The following is a 15,619-nucleotide window of genomic DNA, read 5'->3' as shown; positions in this document are numbered from 1 at the left end:
GGAGGGGGAGGCTGCAGGAACCTCGGAGACACGCCCACGCGCCGGCCTTAAAGCAGGGGTCGCCTTAAGGAAGGGGGGCTTTTTCTCACCCGACAAAAAATAACTCCCCCAACTGGGAGGGGGTTCCGTCCGAGTGCCACCCGCGGAAGGCGGAAGGCTAGGCAGATGGACGAGGACCAGGCCGCTCGGCGGGGATCAGAGGAGGAGGGTTTGGAGAGAGGGGAGGAGACAGCGGGGGAAGGCCAGCGGTCTCGGGCTTGGGACAACCGGGTGGAATGGGACCAGCAAGACCTGTTGATGGGGCTGAGCGGCCGGGAGAGCCGGGAGGCGGCGGGCCCCGAGGAGGCGGCGGAGCCGGAGCCGGAGCGGGGGGTACCGGGCGGCTGGAGGGGAGAAGGGCGGGCGGGCTGGGAGCCCGCCGGGCCAGGGGGCGGGGAAAGGGCGGCCCCCGAGGGAGGGGTGGCGGCGGGTCTGGAGGGCGGGAGGGGCGGAGAGGGGCGGGGAGAGCAGGACCAGACCGACGGGGAGGGGCCGGCCGGGGAGAGCAAGAGTAGAAGCGAGGCTCGGCAGCAGGCGGGGAGCCAGGGCGCCCCGGGGTCCGGCACGCTCCGTGGAGGGTACTGGGAGGGCTCCCGGGAGCGCCACCGGGAGAGGAAGGTGAAGCGCAGGGCCAAGGGCACGAAGCAGGTCGAGAGTAAGTACCGGCTGGAGAAGAAGCCCAACCTCCTGCAGGAGCGGAGGCAGGCGGAGACCCAGAAGAACGTGGTCTTGAAGGGACGAGCGAAGCCTGTCCCTGCTGGTTGTCGGAGCAGCGACGACGGCCGCCCACCACCCGAATCAGCCTCTCCCCCAAACCTCGCCGCCAGTCGCAGTGGTCCTCGCTCTGCCACACCTCGGTCAGTGTCATTAACGAGCTGGCGCAGATGGGCGACCCAGACGTCCTGGAAATGGTGCAGGAGGAAGGTAGGAGCCGGCGGATTCGGTGGCGCGGGGGGAGGGCGGGCCTGGGCGCGCGGACGCCGCCACCACGGGCGCGGGGACCCCGGGGGACGTTGGCGGCCCTGCGGCCTGTTTCCTGGGGACGTTCTCGGGGTGGCGTGCTCTGCGCGAGACAGGGTCTGCAAGATGAACAGCCCCTCCCCGGCGGGTGGCTGGGTGACGGCGCGCTGTGTTTCCTCTGCTACTCGCGCGAGCCGGGGACCTGTGTCCTGTGACCCCAGAGGTTCTGAGGCCGCCCTCCTCGCTCCTGTGTGCGCCGCCGAGCGGTTGACTAATGCAGGGAGCGAGGCGAGCGCGCTGGCCGCGTGCGCTGAGGCGCTCGGGCCTCGGACTCCCACGGAGAGCCGCAGCTTGGGGTGCGTGACGGCGGTGCCATGGGTGGGGGAGCTGGCCCCTGAGTCCCTCTGCCTCTCTCCATTTGCCGATTACTGGCCAAGCTTTGAGATCCCTGTTAATTATGCGAGCGCCAGGCTCTAAGATCGATCAGCTTGGGATTCTGGTGCACCTGGGAACGCTGCTGTTTCACCAGCTTTCATGCAATCTTTAGTTCCGTGGAGAAATGTCTGTTCATTGTTTGCTAAGGCCGTTGCACAGACTTATGTTCTGTGGGTCTGTTTTGGTACACACATGTTCCTGAGAATGCACGTATGTTTCTGGGACTATCTCCAGGACTCTCAGCGATACTCAGTTCTCTCCGCGACACTCTGTTTTCATGTCTTGTGTGGTATTAGATTTAAACATGGCAACAGTGTTTTTAGGCGATAAAAGGTCTAAGTAGTCTTATGATCCAGTCTTGAGAGGCACTAGGAAATGCAACGCGTTACTGCATCCTCCTCTCTTTTCTAAACAGCTTTATTGAGGTACACTTTAGATACCATGTCACCCGTTTAAAGTGTGCAATTCAGTGCCTTTTAGTGTATTTACAGAGTTTTGCAATCATCACCACGATGTAATTTTCATCACCATAAAATAGAAACCTTAGCAGTCACACCCCCATTGGCTACCCTTAGCTCTAGGCAGTTACTAATTTATTTACTCTGCAGATGTACCTATTCTGGAAACTTCCTGTAAACTGACTCCTACAATATGTGGTCTTTGGTAACTGTCTTCTTTCTCTTACCGTAACGTTTTTGAAGTTCATCCGTGTTGTAATTCGCATGCTTCCTTTTTATTGCCACCTAATACTCCATTGTTAAAGATAAACCACATTTCATCCAGTCATCAATTGGTGGACATATGGGCTGTTGCCAGTTTTCACTACCACGAATAATGCTGCTCTGAACATCCATGTACAGATTTTTGTATGAACGGCTTTTCGTTTTTCTTGGGTATATCCCTAGGAATGGAATTACATAATCATATGGCAGCTTTATATTAAACACTTTTAGAAACTGCCAAACTGTTTTCCAAGTGTCTGTGGCATTTTATATCGCAACCAACAATATGTAAATGTTGCAGTGTCTCTACATCCTCGCTAACATTTGTTATTGTCTATCTTTTTTATTTATAGCCATCTAGTGGTTGGAAGTGGTATCTGTGTGGTTTTGACTTGCATTTTCCCAGTGATTTCCCAATCAAATATCTTTCCCACGGCTTATTGGCCATTCATATATCTTCTTTGGTGAAATACACATTTAAGTCCTTTGCTCATTTTAAAAGTTAAATTATTTGTCTTATTATTGCGTTGTAAGAGTTCTTTACGTATTTCTGTATATATGATTTGCAAATATTTTCTCCCATTCTATGAGTTGTCTTTCCCTGTTCTTGATGGTGTCACTTAAACCAATTCCCCCTTTCTTAAAAAACAATCGAAGGTAGAAGGAAATATGACTATTGAAAACTTTAAACTTTGCCTAATGGCTCTGCTAAATGATACAGTGAATTTATTTGTTAGTGAAAATGAGTGGTTCAGTGTACAAAGTGAAATGACTTTTAGGTGTCTAAAATTAAAAGCCCTTTTCTATACTTAATGGTTTCCTCCGTTGCCGAGAATTACTTTTCAGTTGTAATTTCAATAATCTGAATGTCTTAACAGATTTTTTTCCACTTGAAACATTCAGTAATTCTTTATAATCAGTCCTTGTAAAGTAGAGTTATGAGAAGGTACAGAAATAGTATTTCTCATTGAGGGAAGAGAGGAGGGGAAAATGTGGAGTATGTAACTTTCTGTGCACAATGAAGAAAAAAATCTACCAGTGCGGCATTACAGAGATTGACCATTATTCTCTTTCAGATATTAGAAGTGTGATCTAATTTAGCTGCAGGATAATTCTGCTTACTAGAATGTATAGTTAAATTAGTATAACTTCAGCCGTGAGGTCAGATTGCAGCTTGAGTCCATCTAAGGAAGATTAAAAAAAAATTTTTTTTAATGTTTATTTATTTTTGACAGAGAGAGAGAGACAGACAGACAGACAGAGCATGGGTGGGGGAGGGGCAGAGAGAGAGGGAGACACAGAATCCGAAGCAGGCTCCAGGCTCTGAGATGTCAGCACAGAGCCCGACATGGGGCTTGAACCCACAGACTGTGAGATCATGACCTGGGCCGAAGTCGGACGCTCAACCGACTGAGCCACCCAGGTGCCCCTATCTCAGGAAGATTTTAGAACTTTTCCCAAGCTAATTTGTTTTCCTTTACTTGGCAAAGACCTTTGTAACTTGTCTATATTCCCTCTTACTGTGATTGAAGCTTTGCCTCTGTTTTGGGCCTAGGTAGCGGAAAGGAGGTTGATATGGAACACCATGTATCTGATGGATGAGGGTGATGACCACATCCAGCCCAAGTTCCCATTCCCGATTTGTTCATAGATCCAGCATCCAAACAGGGGAGGAGTGGGGTACTGGTGAGAGTAAAGCCTGAGGCCACTCAGAGGACTCTTAGTTTTCTAAATGTTTTTTCAGTATGTCAGTTGTTTTGCTGTGTTGGTTTTACTGCCCGTTACTGAGACCTGTGTTATTACTGTAGTTGTATGAAAAGTGCATTAAAATGATGGTGTATTTTAAAAATATAATGTATTGTCAAATTGGCTTACATACAACACCCAATGCTCATCCCAACAGGTGCCCTCCTCCTTGCCCATCACCCATTTTCCCCTCTTCCCCTCCCCCCATCCACCCTCAGTTTGTTCTCTGTATTTAAGAGTCTCTTGTGGTTTGTCTCCCTCCCTCTCTGTTTGTAACTAGTTTCCCTCCCCCACCCCCCACGGTCTTCTGTTAAGCTTCTCAAGATCCACAATGTGAGTGAAAACATATGATATCTGTCCTCTGACTGACTTATTTCACTCAGCATAATACCTTCCAGTTCCATTCATGTTGCTACCAATGGCAGGATTTCATTCTTTCACATTGCCAAGTAGTATTCCATTGTATATGTATACCACATCTTTATCCATTCATCAGTTGATGGACATTTAGGCTATTTCCATAATTTGGCTATTGTTGAAAGTGCTGCTATAAACATTGGGGTACATGTGCCCCTATGAATCAGCACTCCTGTATCCCTTGGGTAAATGCCTAGTAGTGCTATTGCTGGGTCACAGGGTAGTTCTATTTTTAATTTTTTGAGGAACCTCCATACTGTTTTCCAGAGTGGGTGTACCAGTTTGCATTCCCACCAACAGTGCAAGAGGGTTCCTGTTTCTCCACATCCTCTCCAGCATCTATAGTCTCCTGATTTGTTCATTTTAGCCACTCTGACCGGTGTGAGGTGGTATCTCATTGTGGCTTTGATTTGTATTTCCCTGATGATGAGTGATGTTGAGCATCTTTTCTTGTGTCTATTAGCCATCTGGCTGTCTTCTTTGGAAAAGTGTCTATTCATGTCTTCTGGGGGGGTATTTTTTAACATCAGCAATCAAAGGGGTTTTCAGAAGCCATTCTAAATATCCTAAATATATGTTTCTTCCTGGAGTTTAATGATACAGTTACAAAAACTGAAGGGTTGGTTGAAGGAGGCTGAAAATGACTGGGTTCCATAGCATCCATTTTTAGGAGCTACTTTCAATTTCGTGTTTTAAAATATAAATGGATTTCTTTGAGTAAATTTACTGATACAGGTAAGCCTGGATCTTGCTTATTAATGTATTTCCTAAATCATCTTTGAAGAGTAAATAGGAGAAAGTTAAATGGCTGAGTTATATGTGATGAGATTTTTTTCCCCAGAGAGAGAATGCTAACATTTTACCTTTTAGACGTAATAGTTAACAAGGTATTCCTAGGATTTGTTAGGTTTTCTCAATTTATTTTCTTCAATATTGAACACATAAGCAATCTTTTCCAGTTAGCTCTTTTCCCACTATCTAGTGATTTTTAAAAGGAAACTGTAAAGGCAAAGCGTAGCAGAATATTTAAATAATTATGTAAACAAACACTGCTAGTAAAATATCAGTGCTGAAGTTGAACTATTGACTGGTTGACATTGTAAGGAAGTCTTGATTTGAAATATTCATTCTTAGGCTGATTTATGACTCATTCAGCATGGGAAATGACACTTTAAGGGTTTAGCATTGGAAAAGGCACTTTTACAGTTGAAAGAAGTGTCTTGAATCTTTACAACTGCATTAAGCATTGTGTTTAACTAAACCACCCTTCCTTTGGGAATGTGGGTATTTATTTGATTGCATGTATTTTATTTTATGCTGCTGGAAGGGGTGTAAACTGAGAAGATCATCTGGTAAATACAAGAGCTATTTTTGGGCTCAGGGTTTGTTGGAGTATATATTCTTAGCAACTTGCTTTCAGTTGAAAACTCAGAGCTCAGCCTTTGGGCTGCTTTACTTTTAGCTCGCATTTTATGATCTCCATAGCAATCAGTATTAAACCCTTCCTATCTCTGGTTTCTAGTGCTCAGAAAGAGTATAGTCATTTCCATGGGGCTTAGAGGATGCTGGAGGAATGACAAGAAGACGTTAAAGTTGTTGGCTTCAAATCTTGCCTCCTCAGATACGTTTCTGTTTTGACAGAGGTTTGGTGATTACGTGTAGCGATGCCAGCCTCATACTCTGTGACCGAGTGTGACAGTTTGTCTATATCTCTGACATGTGCAAGCATCTGATTGTGCACGTGTGTGTCAGAGAGATAGAGAGAGCTAGTGAGCACTATGTGTGAAGGGGAGCATAGTGTCTGAGGAAATACATCGATTTTTTCTAAATCTTTCTGCTTTTCAGAAAGGGATAGAATTTACAAAGTGTGTCCCACCCTGGTCCTCCGCAGTGGGGGTGGGGAGGGAGGGCCCTTGCCCTCTCCTGAAGGGTGATATTCTTGGGCTGGGGACCCAGAGAGGGCTCCATTGAGGATAGTATGAAAGCAGGACGCTAACGTAGGAGGCTGATGAGGAGGTTTCTGGTCAACATTGAAAGGAAGGTGTCAGGAGTGATACAGCGTGAAAAAGAAACAGTAGTTAGCCAAGGAAGAAAACAGTTGTTAGTTCTAGGGAAAGGAGGCAGCAAGTTGAAAGGGAAGAGGGTAAGAAAGAACTAGTAGGGATAGGAGATAATATGGAGGAACTATTTTTTCCCTTTTCCACATTCTCAAATAAACACACTGCATCAAACTCTGATAGCAAATTGCAAATGTTCTTTCAATGCTACATGTTGTTTAAGCTACACATGCAGGAAAAATAATTAGGGGAAGGAAGGGTTAGTGCTTACAGTTTTTCCAAAACCAGAATTATAAAATACTCTATAATCCTAGCTTGAGGCGTGCACATCTTCACCCGTACTTGGAACAGTTCTTCAGCATAATGACTGGTTTTGTTCTCAAGAAAATAAAAGCCTCTCCTAAGTCAGCGTTCAAGTACCATACATTGAGAGATAAAGCGTGTATTCCTTAGAATCCTGTTCTTTATGTACTCATTATAAGACTTTGCAAGATTGGTTTTCTTCACATTCAACATTCCAATGAGATGGTTGCAACATTGTGCAGTTTTGAGTTGTAAATGTAGACAGTATTCATGGGTAAAACACTTTGATGATGGTACTGGACCATGTTTTATATTTTTCAAGTAATTTTTACTTCTATTTATGGTCTTTTAGATGAGAAAGCCTGCACTCAGAAAAGTTGAGTAATATAGCTATTAGCCATAGTTTTGCTTTGCTTAAGATGACTATTAACTTTCTTTTAACAATTCTTTTTTTTTAATTTTTTAACATTTATTTATCTTTGAGAGAGAGAGAAAGGGAAAGAGAGACATAGTGCAAGCAGGGGAGGGGCAGAGAGAGGGAGACACAGACTCCAAAGCAGGTTCCAGGCTCTGAGCTGTCAGCACGGTCTGACGTGGGGCTCGAACTCATGAACTGCAAGATCATGACCTGAGCCAAAGTCAGACACTTAACCAACTGAGCCATCCAGGCACCCCACTATTCCAGTTTTTAATCGCAGATCCTGCAACAAAAAGATCTGAATACAAAATAAATTCTTTCATTTTTATTCTGACACTTTCAAATTTATCTCAAAGAATTTACGTTTAAAAAAATTCTAAAGTTTATTTATTTATTTTGAGAAAGAGAGAGAGAGAAAGAGAGATGCTTAACTGACTGAGCCCTCCCAGGTGCCCCTCAAAGAATTTAAGTTTTGAAAATTAACAATAGAATATATCCTAACAACAATAATATCATCAAAAATAACTAACATTGACTGACCTCAGTGCTGCATGAAGCATTTACATGAATTGTCTCATTGAAATGCTTGCACAAACCTGATGACATAGACATCAATGCCATTTATATGACACTTGAAAGCTTTCAATTTATGTCTTATTCTCCAGTTGCAAGGAAGGCTGGGAAATGTGTTTTTGTTTTTGTTTTGTTTTCGTTTTGTTTTGTGTTTTGGCTTTTTGCTGGAGCACATCACTTCACCTAATTAGGGTTTTGTTAGTAAAGAGGAAGGGGGAGAAAGGATACTTGAGGACAGCCAGTGGCAGCCTCTCCTGTATTTGCCCACCATTAGTAATCCTACCTATTTTTTTTACATAGGATCTTCCCAAACTGCTCAAGCCTAGGAGAGTTCTCACTCAGTCTTTGTCCCTCAACTTGCACATCTGAAATTTGACAGCAGTTTATTTCAAATGTTTACGCAGATATCAGTAATCCATGGACATTCCTTCACACGCACTGCCCCCACTGCAGTCCAGACAGCCAGATCTCCCTTGTGGTTCACTGCCACAGCCTCCTAATGTCTCTTTGCTCCATTCCCTCTTCCTTCCTTTCTTATTTTGTTCCTATTTTTTTTCTAATGTTTATTTATTTTTGAGAGAGAGAGAGAGAGAGAGAGAGCGAGCCGGGAAGGGCGAGAAAGAGGGAGACAGAGGATCCGAAGCAGGCTGTGTTCAGTGAGCTCAGAGCCTGATACTGGGCCTGAACCCATGAACTGTGAGATCCTTTGTTGCTGAAATCAAGAGTTGGACACTTAACCTGCTGAGCCAACCAGGCACCCTTCTCCCTGCCCCCCCACCACTTCCCTTTTAACTCATTCTTCACTGAAGGACCAGTGCTTTTCATAAAATGTAAATGTAAAAATGACTTAAAAGCTTTTTTGTGGCTTGCTGTTTCATTTAGGAAAGAAAAAACAAAAACAAAAACAAAAACGGGTATACAAAGTCTTCCACAAACTATCCCCCGCTCCATCCCTCTCCAACATCATGTCATGTCACTCTGCCATTTATCTTCTCATCTCTAGCTTGGCTTTCATTTCTTTGAACACCTCAAAACTGTTCCTGTCTTACAGCCTTTGTGTATTCTCACATGGATTGAGTGCCCCTCAACTTTCAGATCTCAGTATATGTATTACTTGCCTCAGAGAGATTTTCTGATTTCTTCATATCTAAACTTCCTCACCCCCAGCTCTGTTTATAGCATTTATCTCAAGTTTTGGTCTGCTTCCACTATAGTACTGCAAACTTCTTAACAATAGAGAACCAATAAATGTTAACCATTATCACATTATTATCATTGTTATATTAATGATCAATATCAAGAACTGCAAAAGATCTGAGATTTTACTGTACTTGGTAGTTAACAGAATATCCTTTTACAGTTTCATGGATACTGGTAGAAGACATAAGATACATAGATCAAAGACAAAGGACAGTGTATTACTCACAGCATTAACGGTAGCCACAGTGGCAGTATTTGTGCCCGTTTCTTGAACCCAAGTTGCCACAACTCAATGCAAAGAGGGCCAGATAATACCTGTGTGTGTGGTGGGTTGCAATACAGGAGAGCAATCTGAACTTAAGGAACTTGAGTCTTTTATATTGGTCAGCAATTATGCCTTCCATTTGCTCTGGAGGAAGACATTACTCTGATATTCCTAGACTGTGTGCAAACCTGCCCTTTGCTACAGAAGGAGACTCAAGATCTTCCAAGGGTATTCACTCAACCAAGATCCTTGAAAAGGCTTGCAGTCAGTGTCTCACTTGCAAGATGTACAGAAACGTGAGAGACCAAAGGAGAATTATCTCCAAACAGTAACTACCTTTAAGTATCGATTCCTAAGTAACATATTTTGGTTTTGCATAATTAACTTTATGTAAGTGAAATATTAAAGTTTCTTCTTGTTTTTGTTTTGTTTTTGGTAAATAATATTCTTTGGAGATTTATCCATATTTTTGCATGTAATTCAAATTCATTTAACTTTGTTGCTAAGTATAATATGTGGTATTATTATACTACATTGTATGTATCCATTTTACTGTTTGTGGATATTTGAGATGATTTCGGTTTCCTGGTTATTCCCAGCAATACTTTTATGAACACTCTTGTACATCCCCAGAATGCATGTATTTCTATTGTTTATATATAAGGTGGTACTTCTCGAACTTTTTTTTTTTTAATCTCAGGACTTCTCTATACTTTAAACAATTATTAAGAACCTCAAATAACTTTTATTTATATGAGTTATGGCTATTGTTATTTACCAAGGATATCCACTTTTACCCCTTCCATTAAAAATAATACTGGGAGTTCTAGCCAAACTACTTGGGCAAGAAAAAGAAATAAAAGGCATCCCCATTGGAAAACAAGAATTAAATATCTTTATTAACAGATGATATGATCTTTTATGTAGGAAAACCTAAAAAGTCCAGTAAAAAAAACCTTTAGAATCTATAAATGCATTCATTAAAGTAGAATATGAAGTCAGTACACGAAAACCAGTTGCATTTTTGCACACTAACAATGAACACTCTGAAAGGAAATTGAGAAAACAATTCTATTTATAGAATAAGAGACATATCTAGAAAAAGGTTGCTATGGCTAATGTCAAGCAAGTTACTGCCTGTGTTCTCTTCTAGGATTTTTATTGTTTCATGTCTCACATTTAGGTCTTTAATCTAGGAGTGCGCTTATTGTGATGAGCGCTGGGTGATGTATAGAACTGTTGAATTACTATATTGTACACCTGAAACTCATATAACACCGTAGGTTAACTAACTAGAATTAAGATAAAACTTAAAAATAAAGAATAAGATATTTAAAAATTAGTCAAGGATGTGAAAGACTTGTACAAATAAAACTACAAAACATGGCTGAAAAAAAAAATAAAAAAACAACATTTAAATGAAAACATACCCCATGTTTATAGATTGGAAGACTTAATACTGTTAAGATCTCCATACTACCCAAAGTGATGTATAGATTCAATGCAGTCTCTATCAAAATTCCAATGTTTTTTGCAGAAATAGAAAAAACCCATCCTAAAATTCATATGAACTCTTGAGGGACTGCTGAATAGACGATCAATCTTAAAACAGAAGAACCAAGCTGAGGACTTACACTTCCTGATTTCAAAACTTATTACAAAGCTGCAGTAATTGAAACCGTGGAGTACTGGAATGGAGACAGACATATAAACCAATGGAATAGAAGAGAGAGTCCAGAAATAAACCTTCACATATATGGTCAAGTGACTTCTTTACAAGGGCACCAAGACCATTCAATGGGGGAAAGGACAGTCTTTTCAACAAATGGTGCTGGGAAATTTGGATACCCACATGCCAAAAGAATGAAATCGGACCCTTACCTACCACCATATACAAAAATTAACTCAAAATGGATCAAAGACCTAAATGTAAGACCTGAAATTATCAACTTCTTAGAAGAAAACACAGAGCAACAAGTTCATGATGTTAGATTTGGCAGTGGTTCGTTGGATATGACACCAAATACACATGTAAAACAATAAAAGTAGACAAAATGACCTCATGAATATTTAAAAATGTACATCAAAAGCAACATAAACAGAGTTAAAAGGCAAACCACAGAATGGGATAAAATGTTTCCAAATCATATATGTGATCCAGCATATTTAGAGAACTCCCAAAACTCAACAATAAAAAAAAATCTGATTAAAAAATGGGCAAGGGACTTGGATAGACATTTCTCTAAGAAGATATAAAAATGACCAATAAGAAGCTGAAAAGATGTTCAACAACATAATCATTGGGTAAATGCAAGTCAAAACTAAAATGACATACCACCTCAAACCCATTAAAATGGCTACGTCAAAAACCCCAAAACACCAAGAGTTGGTGGGGATGTGGAGTAATTGGAATCCTTGTACACTGTTGGTGAGAGTGTATAATGGTATAGCTGCTGTGGAAAACAATATGGCAGTGCCTCAGAAAATTAAAAATAGAATTACCAGATGGTCCAGCAATTCCACTTTTAGGTATATACCCCAAATAGTTGCAAGGAGGGTCTTGAAGAGATATTTTTATAGCCATATTGATAGCAGCATAATTCACAACAGCTAAAATGTGAAAGTAACCCAAGTGTTCATTAACATATGAATGGATAAATATAACGTGGTATACATGTACAATAGAATATTATGCAGCCTTAAAAAGTAGGACATATGGTACAATACTGATGAACCTTGAAGACATTATGCTATGTGAAGTAAGCCACTCACACAATGACAAACACTGTATGATTCCACTTATATGAGGTACATAGAGGAGTCAAAAATTGTAGAGACAGAAAGTAGAATGGTGGTTGCCTCAGACTGGAGGAGAGGAGAATGAGGAGTTAATGAGTATTGTGCTTCAGCTTTACGAGACGTAAGAGTTCTGGAGATAGATGGTGGTGATGTTTGCTCAATATTATGACTGTATTTAATACCTTTCAACTGTGCACTTAAAAATGGTTAGGATGGTCAAGTTTATGTTATGTGTATTTTACCACAATAAAAAAAGTGGGGAAAGAATAGCAAAAAAGAAAGGAAGGAAGGAATAAAGAAAGAAAGGAAAAAAGAAAGGAAAAGAAAAAGCTATATGAATGGCAGGTTTATATTTTCTATATTTTCAGCATATGTTCTAACATTTCCTAAGATTACAATTACTGTGGATGGTCCTTTATTTCACTCCCACTGTGATTTTTTCCAAAGAAATGTTTTTATATGGGAAGTTTTTGACTGGAGAAATATTTCTCAGTGTTTTTCCATGTCGGAGGCAATGGAGAATAAGAATCTTCTATGTTTAACTTTTTGTAGTGTCAGAAACTTATTCGAAGATGTATTTTAGTCCAAATGACTCAACAGATAGCTATCACAGAGATACTTGTGTGTGAGGAAAGTAATTTGGCCTATTTAGAACTGGTAGTGCCTGTTTGTTAGTGCTTTCCTTGCAGACAGTTTGGTTCAGTTCCAAGAAAACATGCTGACAGAATATTAAATCTCACGCAGTGAGAACTAAGATGTAACCATGGATATCCCTCTTGGATGTCTTCCTCTCTGCAGTTTCATGGCTATGGATTAATAACTGCATTTGTCAGGGTTAATTTTATTTCTTAGTGGGGGAGATTATATCCTATGCATCAGTATTTGCTTTTCCCCTACATCATAGACAGTTTTTGGTGCTGACTTCCACTGGCAGCTATTTTGAACAACTTAGCTCCAGGAAGGGCATCTAAGACCTTCCCGTATTTTTTCTTTGAACTTTGTGGTTTCATTTTAGAATTTCTATTTTCTCCTCATGCAGACTTTTAACCTATTCTGATCAATTGGCCATTCTGACATGTTTTTTTTTTCTTTCTTTCTTATTTAATTTAGAGAGAATATCCAATAGAGAAGCAGAATATATTTTCGGAATGAATGAGGTAAGTCAAATGTATATGTATTAGTTTCCTATAAGTCAGCACAAAAAATTGAGACAAGGTTAGGAATGTACTTTGTATGAATACTTAGGTCTTTGTACTTCAGTTATTTACTCATACTCTATTAACTTTATTTTGTCTTCTGATGTATTCATGTTTTTGGTAAAGAAAACAAATTCCAAGTTTCATGCAGATTTAATATTCTATCTTCCTAGGTATGATAAGGGAGCAAATAGAAGTATAAATTTGTTTTGAGGCTCCCTGTGAACAAACTCAGATATGCTGAGTCTTCCTGTGCAAGAGAATAGTATTGGGCTCAAAACTTTGCTAGAGGATAATGCGGGGAGGATATGTGACAGTCTTAGATGTTACCATTACTAGTATGTGATGAGTACTTATTACTTCAAGTGACTCAACAAAATATATTAAATGAAATAATAAATAATAAAATTAAATACAACTTGCAAAAATAAAAAAATTCTCTTAACTAACGGCCTAATTTAGTAAAAGTTACTAAAATTTTAGATTTCTTGTATACAGAGAGTAAACATTCTAAAGATATTTTGGATCAAATAATCTTTCTGGTAGGGCTCCAGGTGACACAACACTAGTCACGGAAGTAGATTTCCTTGAATCAGGTTACAGGTGACCAGCTGGATAGAAAAAAATTCTTTAAAATTAGTTTTTTAGGAATGACCGAAATTCCCACCCTGGGAAACACAACCCACCAGAATAGGTTGGCTAGTCCTAGCTGACTGGATAGACTGGCTGGGTAAGCTGGTTGCTTAAGATTCCCAGAAGTTCTTGGATTCCTTTAAAACCTGTGACCAAAATGCTGAGAGAAATAGACTATGAGAACCAAGGGGGCAATGAAAATCATTTAGCCCAGTAATTTTTACAATGCAATTTGTAGACTGCCTGAATGACAATTATATTAAAAATTTCTTAAAAATGCAGACTCCTGGGCCCAACCTTATACACTTAATCTCATTGTTGGGGAATAAGGTTATGGAGTCATGATTTAAAAATAACACCCCAGGTGATTTTTATTGCTCCTAAAGTTTGAAACCCACTGTCATAACGCAGAATCTCCACACTAGAGTGATGTAATGTGGTACAGAGTATGTATTCATTAAATGAATAAGTGGATCAAGGTAACTGTGTAAAAAACAATGTGAAAAATTAAAGTTTGTATGTCTTTGGAGTAGACGGAAGAAAGTTATTGTGTGAGATTGATTGGTTCAGTTTAAATGATAAAACGTTGTCATTTTCATTTTGTTCACATTGACATAATAGTAATATACTCCTCACAGATCTCTATATGTATTGCTCAAGTTAACTTCAACTACGGTTCATATTCTTTGCTTCTCTATGTGTCTTTCATATTTATATATACTCTAAACTTCTATAAGAGAAAAACAATTTCATCAAGTCATATTTGTTCTATTCCCTAACCCTTTGCACGTTTTTTAAAATGTTTATTTATTTTCGAGACAGAGCGAGTAAGTAGGGGAGGGTCAGAGAGAGAAGGAGACACAGAATCCAAAGCAGGCTCCAGGCTCTGAGCTGTCAGCACAGAGCCCGATGTGGGGCTCAAACTCATGAGCCGCGAGATTATGACCTGAGCTGAAACCGGACGCTTAACCAACTGAGCCACCTGGGTGTCCTTCCCTTTGCACATTTAAAAAGCAATGATATTGCTTCCGTGCCTTCAACCTTGGATAGGTCTTCATTTGAAACAATTTTGCTTAAATTTTTAAGGCTTTACGTTTGGCTTGACACACTGAGAAATATATTCAATTAACTTTAAGTTACAGTATTTTAGAAATACCATATGTTTTAATTTTTAGTTCTGATTCTATATAAACTTTACTTTTGTTGGAAAGCAACAAGTGAAAGGGGAATTGATTCAATTTTAGGAGAATTTATTTTTAAGAGAGAGAGAGACAGAGTGCAGGTGAGGGAGGGCAGAGAGAGAGGGAGACACAGAATCTGAAGCAGGACCCAGGCTCTGAACTGTCGGCACAGAGCCTGATGGCGGGGCTCAAGCTCACAAACTGCAAGATCATGACCTGAGCCTGAGTCGGAAGCTTAACTGACTGAGGCACTCAGGCGCCCAAAATTTTTTGAAGAAAAACATAGGAGAAAACCTTTGGAAAGTAGGTCTTAGTGAAGAGTTATTAGACATGACACAAAAGCATGATCCATAAAAGAAAAATTGATAAATTGGACTTTTTAAAATTTAAGAACTTTTGATCTATGAAAGATCCTGTTAAGAGGAGCAGACAAGCTATAGACCTGGAGAAAATATTTGCACATCCTATATCTGTGGCATTATAAAGAAACAGCAAGGGGAGCCTGGGTGGTTCAGTCAGCTGGACGTCCAACTTCAGCTCAGGTCATGATCTCACAGCTTGTGAGTTTGCGCCCCACGTTGGGCTCTGTGCCGACAGCTCAGAGCCTGGGTCCTGCTTTGGATTCTGTGTCTCCCTCTCTCTCTGCCCACCTTCCCTCCCCTCCCCCACCCATTC

General features: G+C 40.6%; 1 protein-coding gene across 1 annotated transcript in view; it reads left to right on the top strand.

Moving 5' to 3' along the window:
• Positions 1 to 518: 518 nt before the first annotated feature.
• Positions 519 to 15,619, top strand: part of ANO5 (anoctamin 5) — an 89,770-nt gene continuing 74,669 nt past the window's right edge. Inside the window, exons 1-2 of the mRNA XM_049649224.1 lie at positions 519 to 963; positions 13,045 to 13,091. Of these exons, the coding sequence (XP_049505181.1) occupies positions 924 to 963; positions 13,045 to 13,091 (87 nt within the window). The 5' untranslated portion in view covers positions 519 to 923. The remainder of the gene's footprint in view (positions 964 to 13,044; positions 13,092 to 15,619) is intronic.

This window comes from Panthera uncia, chromosome D1, assembly GCF_023721935.1.
Source record: "Panthera uncia isolate 11264 chromosome D1, Puncia_PCG_1.0, whole genome shotgun sequence".
In the NCBI taxonomy this organism is placed as follows: Eukaryota; Metazoa; Chordata; class Mammalia; order Carnivora; family Felidae; genus Panthera; species Panthera uncia.
This window is presented reverse-complemented; position numbering and strand designations above follow the sequence as displayed.